The sequence below is a fragment of the Protomyctophum parallelum genome, assembly GCF_964188405.1.
Source record: "Protomyctophum parallelum genome assembly, chromosome: 15".
Lineage (NCBI taxonomy): Eukaryota > Metazoa > Chordata > Actinopteri > Myctophiformes > Myctophidae > Protomyctophum > Protomyctophum parallelum.
Window position 1 is genome coordinate 6752826 of NC_139710.1, and position 13808 is coordinate 6766633.

General features: G+C 42.2%; 1 protein-coding gene across 2 annotated transcripts in view; it reads left to right on the top strand.

Moving 5' to 3' along the window:
• Window positions 1-220: 220 nt before the first annotated feature.
• The window catches only part of tango2 (transport and golgi organization 2 homolog), a 30548-nt gene continuing 16960 nt past the window's right edge, over window positions 221-13808 (top strand). For both annotated transcript variants that reach the window (XM_083783797.1, XM_083783798.1), the window contains exons 1-4: window positions 221-340; window positions 931-1057; window positions 9169-9257; window positions 12514-12633. In XM_083783797.1, coding sequence (XP_083639923.1) covers window positions 1002-1057; window positions 9169-9257; window positions 12514-12633 — 265 coding nt within the window. In that variant the 5' untranslated portion in view covers window positions 221-340; window positions 931-1001. The remainder of the gene's footprint in view (window positions 341-930; window positions 1058-9168; window positions 9258-12513; window positions 12634-13808) is intronic.

Genomic DNA, 13808 nt, shown 5'->3' on the forward strand with positions numbered 1-13808 from the left:
ACAGATCTACAAGTTATCGACGCGTAGCTATGAGTGCGACGCGACGTGTTGTTATCTTGTAGATCAGTCGAGGGAGACTTCTTCCGGCAGCGTACCACATGCTAGCCAATCAACGTGAGCGTTGGAACACTGGGGAGGTGCATTCGACATTACCTTGTACAGTGTCCGAGTGGGCGGAAAACATACCGGACTCGACCGAACTGGCTTCAACCATTGAGGGCAACAAACGGGTGTGGACGACCGAAGTTTCAAATCGAGCCAACCCAATCCCGAGGGGACTGAGTGATCTAAAGTCTACAACACATTTAGTCGCGATTTAGATAACAGCAAGTGGGAGACAGTGAGTACTCTTTGACAGTCGGTTGACATAAATGTGCAAGACCACCCGCAAACTGAAATGACTAAAGACAATTTACCAAAAGTGATTTGCGACATAAAGTGTTGCAAAAGCTAAGCTAGTATTATTTGCCAGAGCCAGTGGTGTTGTGGCATTTGTTAGCTGAGGTTAGAGATTGCTTGCTAGCTATAGCTCTGTTCTTACAACAGCCAAATGGCCAGTGTGATGGATAGCATATCGGATTCAGATGGCATGGTTTTGTTATTGAACTATAACGTTATGTCATCTGCAGTGATATAACTAACGCAGTTCTATTTCAGTTGCATAGTAACGTTAGCATTGAAACCAGCTTATTGTAATTGTCTATCTAGCCTTGGCTTGGATCAATACTGATACTATTGTATTTTATCGAGTCTGACTTTTACTTTCATATACGTATTTAAGTAAGTAGCTGTCTTCCCTGCGTGGGTCTGAATGATAACGCTGGATAGGATGGGATAATAATAGCAACGGCAGACAACCTTGATGAGTATTAACGTAACAACTGTATATGATATGAAACTAACTGATATGTTATATTAATTTTCCTTCAGACATTTTCAGAATGACCATCCTTTGAAAGTGGACTGAGTGAGACCCTGTCTTCAATCCCTTCAAAACCCCCATGTGTATCATCTTCTTCAAGTTTGACCCTCGGCCGGCATCCAAAAATGCCTACAGGTAACATGATCAACCCCTTTATCCTAACCTCACGTGTGTTATGTTGGAAAGCAATTTAACTGGAGTTCCACCCAACAATCGAATACCAACAAACTCTCCTCAAAACAATGTCGCCCCACTCGCCCTGGGCATAGAAATAAGTTAGTCATATACGCCGTATATGACTACCTCACTTACTTACTTACTTCTAACCGTATTCTCAGTAAAACGGATACAAAAATAAAAGAACAGCACCACTGAGAGGTCGAAAACGAGGGCGAGTGTGTTTTAAGACTAGCATTCCGGATACCCAACAATCTAGTACATTACTCAGTCAGAGTTCAGGCCATGGGACCTGGGAAAATCAACAAAACCTTGAATAACATTGGCAGAGTACATCTTTTGAATATCTGTACTTTAGTATTAGTTTCACTTTCATATGATGTTCACTCCACAAATAATGTGCTTTTGACTCCACTACAACTCTAGGAAGAGACCCGGCAATATAATGTTCCATTACTACCTCGTGCTAATAAGTCTGATCTCTCTTTCTAAGTTTGTAAATACATCGGAGATGCAAATATAATCAATTTTGAATGGATGAAGCCTTGGCCTGGAAGAGAGGTCATCAGTTGGTCTCCAACCTTCTTAGATTGTTTCAACCCTCAACCACTACACTCCAGTTGGCGGGTCAGCAGTGATTGGCCAAGTCACTGCCCCTCTCCTCCAGGCTTCCAGCTACAGATTAATCCACGGAGGTGCGCCCTGGCGCAGCCACCACTGAGGTGCAACCAGCACCGTGGGGAGGGCCACACCTGGCCAGCAGGGAAGGAAGTGACCTGCCGGCCAGGTGCAGCAAAACAGTGCTGACCACACCCCAACGACCGCCACTCCCAGGGCACCCCCACAGGAGGCTCTCTCTGCCTTGTGTATTCTTGGGGGATAGCAGGCACTGAGAGGTCTCTCATTAATATTCCAAACGAGATGCTTAGTTAAGTCAGAAATCAGGACAGGCCTGGTCCGGCCGAGCGGTCCAGGCACCGAGTCCCGATCCCGACGTCCTTTGCTGCACGTCCCCCCAATCTCTCCCCCTTTACTGTCAAACTACTGTTAATCTGACAAAGGCAAAAAGCCCCAAAAATATCTTTAAAAAAATAAAGAATCAGGACAGAACATCGGCGTTATGATCAAAACCATGGAGAGTGGCGTAGATTCAGAGATAATAGCAAGTTTTGTCGGCCCATAAACAAGGAAGTGAATGGCTGCGTGCATGTGCAAAACATGTCTGGAATCTCTGAGCAAGGCGTTACCTAGCAACGCTGCTGTCAAAAAATGGATTTTAGCGATCCGGTTTTATACCATTAAAAAGGACCTCAGGGGGACTGCATGTAATTCAGACAGGGCATTAGTCCGACATGCGTCTGCTCCCATGCTTGCGGTTATGGTTACGTTAGGAGATGAGGTGGATTGTCATTTGTCAGACCAATGACTAGTCTGACCAACGTCTTGGGCCTTCTATGGGTGAAGACGTGTGGGGACGTCCTGTGCACAATAGGTGTTAAAAAAAAAATGTAATTTGTACTTTTGAATACTTAAGTATTTTTAACAGCAAGTACTCCAGTACTTTAACTCAATTACAAATTTGACTGAGCAACTTGACTCGCAACTAGTCGAGTAATATTTGACCAGGAATATCTTCACTTTTACTCAAGTACTGGAGTTGAGAACTTGTCTTGAGTACCACTGGTCATTGGTCATTATTTTTAAGCACTGTTTAAGTATTTATGAAAATAGCCATTTCCATCGAGGGGTAGACTGTCACCACACTAGGTGATATTCACACAACACAAGAGGGATCCAGCTTGTGCTTCATCAACACTCATTATGAGGATTCATTGTTTGGAAATACATAGTGTATGGAGCTATTGCTTGCCCAATTACACATTCTTGTTCTTGTTCTGGCAATAAATGATTTACATGATCTGCCATTGTCCTAAAATAATTGGTCAGACGGAGTGAACGGAGATGATGCAACCCTTTCTATCTCAATGGCTATGGTATGCACACTTTGTATCCATAGCTAAAGATTGGACAGGAAGGTCACGCCGTTATTAGACTATTGTTGCATTTAATCATTCAGCGGGTTCCAGGTATTGCTCAAGAACACGTTGACAGGAAACAGGCTTGTTTCCTGTCAAACAGGCATTACAGGATAATTCACATCACACATACTAATTCTGTTATTAGACCGGTGATTATTTTCCTGCTATAGTTACATTACATTAGGCCTGTTCAGGATTCAGGAGTTATAGATCATTTTATATTGTGGTACTGAGCTTTAGCTTTGGTCAAGGGCAGATCATTTGATTGCTATCAGACTGGGTGAATATCCCCAAAGACTTCTATTGTTATTGTATTCACTCATTCACCACATCAATGCTGAACAAACTATAGTGGAAAGAATTCTTCACCCATTTTTAAAGCATTGCATGTGACCTTCCTCGCAGTGAATGCCACTTTCTTTCAGTGGACAGGCAGCAGTGCAGACCTGTGGACTAAGAGCTGTCAATGTGACTTAGGGTGTGATGTCAACCTCGGCTTATTATAATCCCCCCAGGGCTTGGGAATGAGTGTTCTACCTGGCCTTAGTCCATCTACAAATATGTTGTTCCATTTTGCTAGCCTGGGCCAGCAAAAGGAGATCAAGGGGGTATTTTGCACACTGACTCAGTCGGACCTGATGCCCCAGAGAGGTGAACACAACTGCTATACCCTTACACTGTTGCAAACTTGCAAAGATGTTAAATCTGACCTCTGTCCCTCACAGAACAGTTCCCTTGTGCTGCAATAAATGTTAACATCCAAAAGGACAAGAGACTTAAAAAGGGGGGATCTAGTCAAATCCACAGTCCTTTGGGTGTGACTCAGTCACATTTGGAATTAACTTTGAATTAATTTCTAGACATCAGCCAAATGCTGGTCTATTTCAGTAGTAGCCAGTTGGATTTTCAACTATACTGGACAATTTAATAGCCTATCACTGCAGTGTATTAAATATATTAACACAAATTTGACTGGTGTAAACCATAGGTTCCCAACCACTACTTGAGCCCCCCTCACTGGTACACATAGGAGTCGACAAAAGTGGAATGAAATATTTATATTACTACAGTCGGGTAGTTCTTCTGACCAAGCAATTGGTTGAAATGGGCTCTCCAGCCGTGCTGAAATGGGCATGACAGCACACCTAGCTGTTAATAGAAGATTTGAGAACGGATTAATCACATTAGCAGTTGTGCTGATTAGTGATTTGATTGAGTTTTGTCAGAGCAATTTCTTAGGTGGTACCTTATACAGTATAAAAAGGTTGGGAACCAATAGTGTAAACCACTGGGATTCATTGAAAAATAATTCGATTAGGTTAGAGTTCTAAGTGACAAAGCATCGTGAATAACAGCGATAGCTCAGCATCGCATTTAGAATGACAATGGCTTTACTCAAATCTCTTGCGGGACATCCTTATGTTATATAATGTTCTATCAGTCACCAAACATTCTGTACATTGTTGGATGCTGTAACCTAAAGTGCTGTAGTGCATGAAGGTACTAGCGTGACATATGGTACTATAGTCCAGGAAAGTAGAAAGACATACGGTACATAGTAGTCTGAACCACAGACTCAACTGACCAGTTTAAAGTGGGTAAGTACACAAAATAATTATATGTATACCGTTTAGACTATACGAGTAGTTACGGGTAACTAAAAATAAATGTTTGGTTCTTCCCAACCTATTATACAATACAATCCTCATAAATACTGTAACAAATGTTTCCAGCTTTGATTTGTGCACATTAATGAAATGGAGCAATCCAAACTTCCATTTTAAGCAGGCAAATTTTCCCATTGACTTATAATGTGAAAATGCAAAACCTCACATTCAATTCAAGTATTGTTTTCTCCGAAACTGTAAAGGCTAAAAACCAGAAGAGAATAACAAGCTATTAAACAGTGTAACCAAGTTAGATATTGTAAATCAGATAATGTAGCTCGGAATAATCAAGACATGGCAAAGAAATTACATACAGAAGCAAGGTGTACATTTGTCAATAACGCATGGCAGGCTGGAGCTGTTGACTACTGTAAGTGAGGGCTGTGGAGTATGAGGGTTGTGAACTGGGTGGGGGTTTATATAGGGACACACATGGACTGTCATTTGTTAATGTGTCAAGGGGTGATGGCAAGCAACTGTCTGTCATTGACAATAAGTTGTGAGCTGTCCATCAGCCCTGCCAATGAGACAGCATGGTGAAAATTCACATTTGGATGTGAGGGTGCCTGCACTAACAATGATGGCCAGATGATCATATTTGAATAACGTAGTTGTGAGGTAGTGGCCTAGGGAAACTCCAGGGAAAAGAGATTTTTATTTTACGACCTATGGTTCAAGAGTTATAGGGCGAAACGTGATGTGGGCTGTTATAGCGCCACCATGAGGCCAGCTGATGTAATTCTATTGTAATTACGTTTTGTAATTATTATGAACCTCCCCTCCAAGTGTTTACTTGACTTAACTTTAGCCCTTACAGTTTCAGAGAAAAAAATACTTTAATGTGAGTTTTTGCATTTTCCCATTATAAGTAAATGGAAAATGTACCTGCTTAAAATGAAAATTTGGATTGCTCTTTCATTAATGTGCACAAATCAAAGCTGGAAACATTTGTTACGGTACGATTTTATCTGTCTACTGTGAAAAAAGAATGCAGTTCCCAAGTAGGGACCTATGAAAGTCACGATAATGGCCTATGGCCCACCATCTATCTCTTTGAGATTATTAAGTGGGGACATCATAGCTAAGCTTAGGGGAAATAAAATAATCTTTTCCAACCTGCACCCCACCACATGCCCTGGCCTGAATAAAGACATTGGTGGACCATTTTAATCCATAACATCACAACATTTGACCTTGAGTGTGGTAAACAACATATTTGGGCAATTTTGTTATGGAAATGCAAACTCACTCATGTTCTGTGTGTCTAATTGTGTGTCTGTGTGGCTAATGCAAATGGCTAGGCTGATAATAGGGGTACCATTTTAATTCCTGATTAAAGAAAATAAGATCTGGAATAATCCTTGACCTCTTGGGAATTTGCACAATTGTACAGCAGTTGAGTTGACTACAAAGGTTGTGAATTTCTTTTGATTGTAATTGTCTTATTTTTAGGCTCCTGCAGCCTTTGAAAGATTAATTTGGCTTGCTTGGGTAACCGGTGGTCTCTGTATTCGCTCTATTGAGATAAAAGATATCTGCTCACTGCTTGAAACGGATGGAGTGGTGGAACTTGTACTTGACCAGCATCGACCTCATCACTATTCTGATGTTCTGTTCCCTCCGTACTAAGTTGTGAAAGTAAAAAAGAAAGTTGGATGACAAGGTCGTTCATAGGGTTACAATCATCGATTATCTTCTTTGCGATTATTCTATTGATTGCTTTTTGGATGATAAAATATAATTGAGAAGCTCTAAAATATTGTGAGATTGCATGAGATTAAAACATTAAACATAAGGCTATGTGGCATAAAGATACCAAAACAGTATCTTTCTGGCACTAGCACAGCATTACATAATACATACATTGGCCAAGTTTATTTTCACACTTGACATTTTCATTTGTAGTTTTCAGAAAAGGGAAGAAGAGATAATAGATCAAGCTAAATATACATACCTGTATCATATACATTGTTTTTGGAATTGGAAGTAATACTTTTTCTTCTTCACTGGCTCATTCAGTCTCTCTATACCTATACACTCCCTGCCAGCATTCATAGTACATAGTGTCACTAGTGATGAAACACAGTTCTTCAAATTAACTGTTGGCAGCTGGATGCACATGAATTCCTTCTAGAAGTGTTTGGTTCTAATATGGGAGGCACACTTCTATTTCTTCCACGGCGAATGGTACGGTACAGAATGGTACGGTACGGAATGGTTCTGCCGATATGCTGCCGATGTTGAGCCATCCTATTCGGCCAATAATTTTACAGTCCACGCACACATGCACACACGCATGCACGCACAACTGAATAGAGCAGAACCGGGCTAAAATGTGACACTACTAGTTTTAACAGTGTAATTCATATACACAGTGACAGAGGTAATGGGGAAAGCACTAATAATAAATATTGCACTGTTGCTTCATGAAATAACTGACAGTAGTGCCAAGCTAGTAAAAGCCTCTGGAGATTAACATCAAACACCGTATTAGGGACAGCCCCACAACGGGAGGGCGCCCGGTGTGTGGCACTGTGTAATGACTGGATCCTGTGATGCTCATGGTTTTAACACAGTGTTGGGTGGGTCAGACTGAAAGATCCTTATGTAAGGTGATTAACGTGTAAATCAGATCACACTGGTGGCATCCCAGATAATTTAGCTGTGGTTGTAATTGGCTATAGTAAATATTCAGGGGAAGAGAATAGTTTTTAGTGATCTGCAGTGTCACACGACTATTTCTATTGCAGTCGATTTGTTAACCCATTAAAACCAGGAAAGCATCTGTGTCATTTTTGAGTGGTGCAACCACTCCTATAGAGCGGCGCAGTCCCTCCCCCTTTCAGAACAACGAACGGCCCAGGAAATGAAAACGCAATGCATTTCCCCATAGGCAGTTTTTATTTAATTTATTTAAAGACCTTTTAAGCGTCGTACGAAGCCAACTCTTGTCGTGACAAATCATGACAACACACACAATATTTCGGGCCAAACAAAGAATTAGAAAGTAGAAAAAAACGGCAGGTTACAACACTTTTTTTGTTTTTTCTTCTTTGTAATTATTTGTTTGGTCCAAAATATTGTGTGTGTTGTCATGATTTGTCACGACAAGAGTTGGCTTCGTACGACGCTTAAAAGGTCTTAAAATAAATTAAATAAAAACTGCCTATGGGGAAATGCATTGCGTTTTCATTTCCTGGGCCGTTCGTTGTTCTGAAAGGGGGAGGGACTGCGCCGCTCTATAGACAGCTATGTGTGTCCCTGGGTCTGGGTCTGGCTGGGTCCTTGGGTCTGTCTGAACACAAAAATAGCGTTATAGCGTTTGTTCACCACCAAGTGTCTAACACACACACACACACACACACACACACACACACACACACACACACACACACACACACACACACACACACACACACACACACACACACAAAGGCCAGGGATGAGGTCTTGTACTTCAGACGGGTTTGATGTTTGCTTTGGCTATTCAAAAATTATACAAGCTCTGTACACTTTTTTATTATTATTATTTACATTTGTGAGAAATGCTGAAGTGTGATAACTACTAATTTAGAAGGCAATTGTAGAATCGACCTCAGCTCATAATGTGTTAAGAGAGTGGACAGACAGACAGACGGAGGGAAAAACTGAGAGGGCGACAGCATATGTCGGGAGTTAATGCTGGGGTTGTAGAAAGTTGCTCTATACTTTTTTTCTCCAAATTCCCTGTTCCGTCACCACGTCTCCACTCTGAACCACTTCTCTTCGGCCATCTTCAAAGAGTGCTCCCTCCTTCTCCCAGTGTTTGCTTCCTGTTTGACGCTATTATATTGAAAAACACTCTGCTTGATGCTGCCTGGCAGCATCCAAGTACCCTATGAAACTTGGAAGGAATCAAGACGTGCGACACAAAGCAGCAACAGCAGAGCCCCAAAACACCACCATTGGTGTCAACAATCTATCAATCTTGGGCCGACTGCCAAACTCATTACCACCATGTCGACCACGATCAGCTGTCCAGATCCTATAGGGAGGATACTGGCCCAACAGGGAGGATGTGGGATCAAGTGCACCTGCTCCCCCTTGTGTTTTATTGCGGTACTAGCATAGTTTGGGATTGACTTGTAAATGAGTGTGGGAGAGTTGGAATAAGGATGATTGATTAGCTCAATTCAGATGTGAAATTTGTTGTATGAATGTATGTTATGTGTATCCTGACTTTATAGATGCAGTAAGAAAACTAATCTCCTAGGATCTCCTAGCATAGAAGAAACATTGACTGCCCTCTCCAAATACCAGCATTGATCATGTCGAGGGAATTACCTGCACCCACCCACACACCTTTCTGTTGTCTCTTTATCAGGCTTATATTGGCTGCGAACAGAGATGAGTTCTACAACAGGCCATCCAAAGCTGCAGACTTCTGGGCCAATAACACGGAGATCCTCAGCGGTGAGTAGTTGTTTGCGTTATCTTGACCTATTTTGTTTAAATAAACCACACACTGAAAGCATATTGAAGTTTATTTGCACAGACTAGTAAGAAAAAAGTAAAGTGATACTGAGTGGGTAAGAGAGTGAGTATGTTGACGGTGTATCATTCACAATGGGTTCCATCAAACTAGCGCTAGGCTAGTATCAGCATTTCAATCACACAAAGGTGTGTACACTAAACCTGATTTTGAGAAGATTATCATGCGAGACTGAATATTGTTTGGACAGTTTGACCCTTGTATTTAATATGAGTTCATTGTTGTTTATTTGGATCCCCATTAACTACTACCTTAGTAGCAGCTACTCTTCCTGGGGTTCACACATAAAATACATTACATAATATGAAAACATTTTACAAGAAAAACAGTTCAAAACTTAAAATACAACCACATTTTAAAACAATTGATGATATGGTATTGTACATCATTGCATAAATATCACATCTTAACTCCCAAACTTTCAACGCTCTTCCAAGTCTGCTTGACCAGGGGATATACTGTATTGCTTTTATGAGCTTCAGACAGGCAGTATTAAGGGCCTTTCAAACGTGAAGTGATATAACACGCCTATAGTTCATTTTTATGAGACCTGCGTTGTTGTGCAGAGAAGTCACGGATGGGACAACACAAGCGTATTTACGTGAGCGTGGTCCCATGAATTTGTTGCACGCGTGCTCGTTTCATGCACACGCCCACGACTCACCAGACTCACTAGATGTTACACTATATTGAATTACCGTACTCTAGAATAAAAATCACACTTGTGTGAAGCGAGGGGCGCTCTTACCATCATAGGTCATCATACATCAAATTCCGTGCTCAGCCAATCAAATCATCGCTATGGGGTACACACATTGCTTAGCCAATCAAATCATCGCCATGGGGTACACGGACTGCAGCTTTACACTTGTTGCTTTTTACTGGTTTTGATGTTCCGTAAATTATCTGCTCCATTTGCTTTCAGACTGTCCATTCTCCTTTTCCCCACCGCACAGTAAACTACCCTAGTTTAATTGACTGATGCACAGCAGTCCGATACGTAACATGGCTACACCTTAAGGCTCATACATAGTCTGGATTTGCGGTGGTTAGGTGACCACCGAACTACAACATGACGTCACGCACCGCGGTGAAGAGCAAACCACCGCCACCGCCCCAGCCCTTCGCTCTGTTTTTACTCACCACCGCTCAACGTTATTTCAGCTCCGGTGGTCAGCTCACCACCGGAGTGGTGGTCACCTCACCACCGAAAATCCAGACTATGAATAGGCCTTTAGAAATCAATCACCCCCTTTTCCTGCTGAAGGAGGAAACACAAGAGATGGCCTCGGCTTGCTCACCCGTCTCCTCTGCCAGGGGTCAAGACCACAGCCTTTAATTGATGGCTGCTTTTATGTGGTGTGACAGAAATAAATAGCCATGGCTTATCTCAGAGACGAGGGCAGCAGTGCTAGTGATGATGTGAGGTCTTAAGGATACCGCATAAGGAGAGGGGAAGTATAGCTATAGCTCACAGAGTGACTCGGAGTTGCCCCATTGCTAATAGCGGACTACTACAATTTACAAACTGTAAGTTGGCTGAAGTAAGGAGTTCTGTCAGGTGGAAGGTGTGACAAACCTGCTGAATACAGCTCTCTATACACTGCACAGACAGTTGGCTTGTGTAGTGCTAAAATTAGAGCTTGATATTCACTTATAACAACAAGTATGAGCATGGCCACATGCTTAAATAACAATTTGTGAAACAGCCCCTCTCTGCCCTCATCCCTGCCACCCCGCTTCTATCAACGGGCAACAACAGACTGAGCTGGCTCAGCCTGCAAGCTCAGTCACTACAACTGATGACCTGTCATAACCATGTACACACTGACTGCACACACTGCAACTGATTTTCGTTGCTTTCCAACATTTGTCAACGGCACGGTGACGTCGCCCTGGATGTGTGGAGGCTGTAAGACCGGTAGACCACCCTTGTTCAAAGTTGATGAAGCTTGACATGGACCCTTCTCTATGATTCAACAAAAAAAGCTAATCCTAAAATATGAGTGTAGTTTATTTTCAAACCAGATTTTAGCTAAATTATACATGCATACATTATACACAATCTACTAAATTAAATCGTATTAAATCGTATCGATTACTGAGATGGTTAAATCCTGTCTCAGCTTAATCACTATGTGCTTCGCTCTTCAAGTCCGTAACGTATACAGTATAAGCCGTATTTAACCCATTTAGACTGTACGACAGACTGTGGGAACATCATAACTAGTGCATTTTCATTGATGGGGGCAGCGGTGGCCGAACGGTTTGCGGAGCGGTCTTGATATCGGAAGGTCGCTAGTTCGTATCCCCGGACCGGCACGTTAAAATTACCACCGCTGAAGTGCCCTTGGACAAGGTGTGTTTACCGTTCACAAAGGCTCGGCGCACGTAATCTAAGGGGCCCTTAGATTCCGAACCCCCCGAACCCACCTCACCCCTGCCCACTTTGACAGGCTGGAATGGCGTAGGGTCGACGACAGAGTACAGAATCTTGCAATGGGTCTGGACCACAAGATTCGATACACCTGTCTAAATACTTCCTTTATGTAAACGAAGTCCACACCCACAACACCAGAGGGAGTGCAACAAACCATGTACAGTACAACCCAGATTCGGCACAAACAAGGGACTAAATTATTTCCCCCACCCCCCCCCCTTTTCCCCCTCACTGTATATGTTTCTTTTCCCTTTTTGCTTCCTTTATGATGAATTCCTGTTCTGTTCTTTAACTATATAGAAGTGTCTATTTGTACGTCTCTAAATGTTTTGATGAATTGAACATGGTGGACCCTCTTGTAAACAAGTGTAATGCTTAATTGGGTCGTCCACTCACAGTTAACAGTCTTCGTATTGAGTTTGTGCTTGAAATGTACTGTAATTCTGCAAACTGTTAATAAATATTTCAATCAATCAAACTCCGTGGTTTTGACCAGATGAATATACTAAGCTCTTCATTTCTGACTTCAACATGCCTCTCGTTCAAAATATGAAGCGAGCGATCATCAGCGATTTATATCGTAATCTTAGCGAGGTAAGCAAGCAAAATTATGTCTCCCGGTTTTTGTCCGGGGGGGGGGCTTACAGAGTAAAAGTGGCCATATCTTCCCGGCACCCCAAGCTTCTATTTTGAAAGAAATCCCGGCGCTGATTTTTTTAATAATTCTGCATTTCTAGGACTTGACCAGGAATACGGCAAAGAAGGAGGCTCATGGCTAGGAATCACCAAGAGGGGCAAGTTGGCCGCCATCACCAACTACCTAGAAGGACGGGCCAACCCTGAGGCACAAGGGCGAGGTGAGGGGACAAGTTACCCCAAGAATCATCACTACTGTATGTCTGAAAGAGCTTAATGTTAAACTATGCATCACTGTTTTTATACATTATGTATGGGCTCCATCTTGCGCCACCCTTATCCCTGAAAGTATTTGCCATTTTTTACTATTTTGAAAAACATTTTAAAATTGTTCAACTAGCCGATCTACAACGAGACATTGTGATATTGTAGATCGGCTATTTGAACTATTTTAAAAGGTTTTTTTTATGGTAAAAAATTGCTAATTAGTTTAGGGATAAGGGTTAAGGGGTGGTGCATGATATAGCCCTTTGTATTTACTATTTACCTGTCACCTTAATCCTGAATTAATCAATACAGTGGCCACTTACTGAACAGTGCCCAGGGGGCAGTTGGGGCTTCTATTGGTTGCCCATGGCCATTTCAACACAATGCTGGGAAGGACCAAACCTGAACCTTCCAATATCCAGTCGACCGCCTCTTCTTGAGGCACTGCCACCTCTACAGTGTAGAGCAGTGGTTCTCAACCTTTTCAGACCGTGACCCCCCAAAATAATCATATTTGAACTAGGGGCCCCCACCCTGATAAGCAATTGTAATTGTAGGATTTGAGGCATTACATTTAGTTTTTGCGAACGCAGTGAGCACTAACTATGAAACCCTGCAGATCATGTCTGTCTGTCTGTCCCGCTGTGACACCACCCGCCCGCCACCAGAGGGCGCAGCTGTAGCACACACGCACGCACGCACACACACACACACACACACACACACACACACAACCACACACACACACAGTAGAACACTTAAAAAAATTAATAACTAAAAAGAAAAAAAAATACGTAATTTATTCTAATTGTTGTTATTGCAATTTACGAGCTGCGTTCGCTTCCCGCGTTTGCGCGTCTTACTTGTACTCTGTTCCACAGACAAACACGCAAGGCATTGTGAGCTTGTAGATAATCTATTTTCACAATTTCTATATTATTTGACAATTTGGCCAATAGTTTCTTGATTACGTTTAATGCAGTAATTTAAATGTAGTTTTTTGGGTCACTTTAGGCCACTTTAATGTCATCTGCGCCGTTCTGCGGATCTCCAAAAAAACCCTGGGGGTCCCGACCCACAGATTGAGAACCACTGGTGTAGAGGAGGACAATACAGTAAAAAACTAATT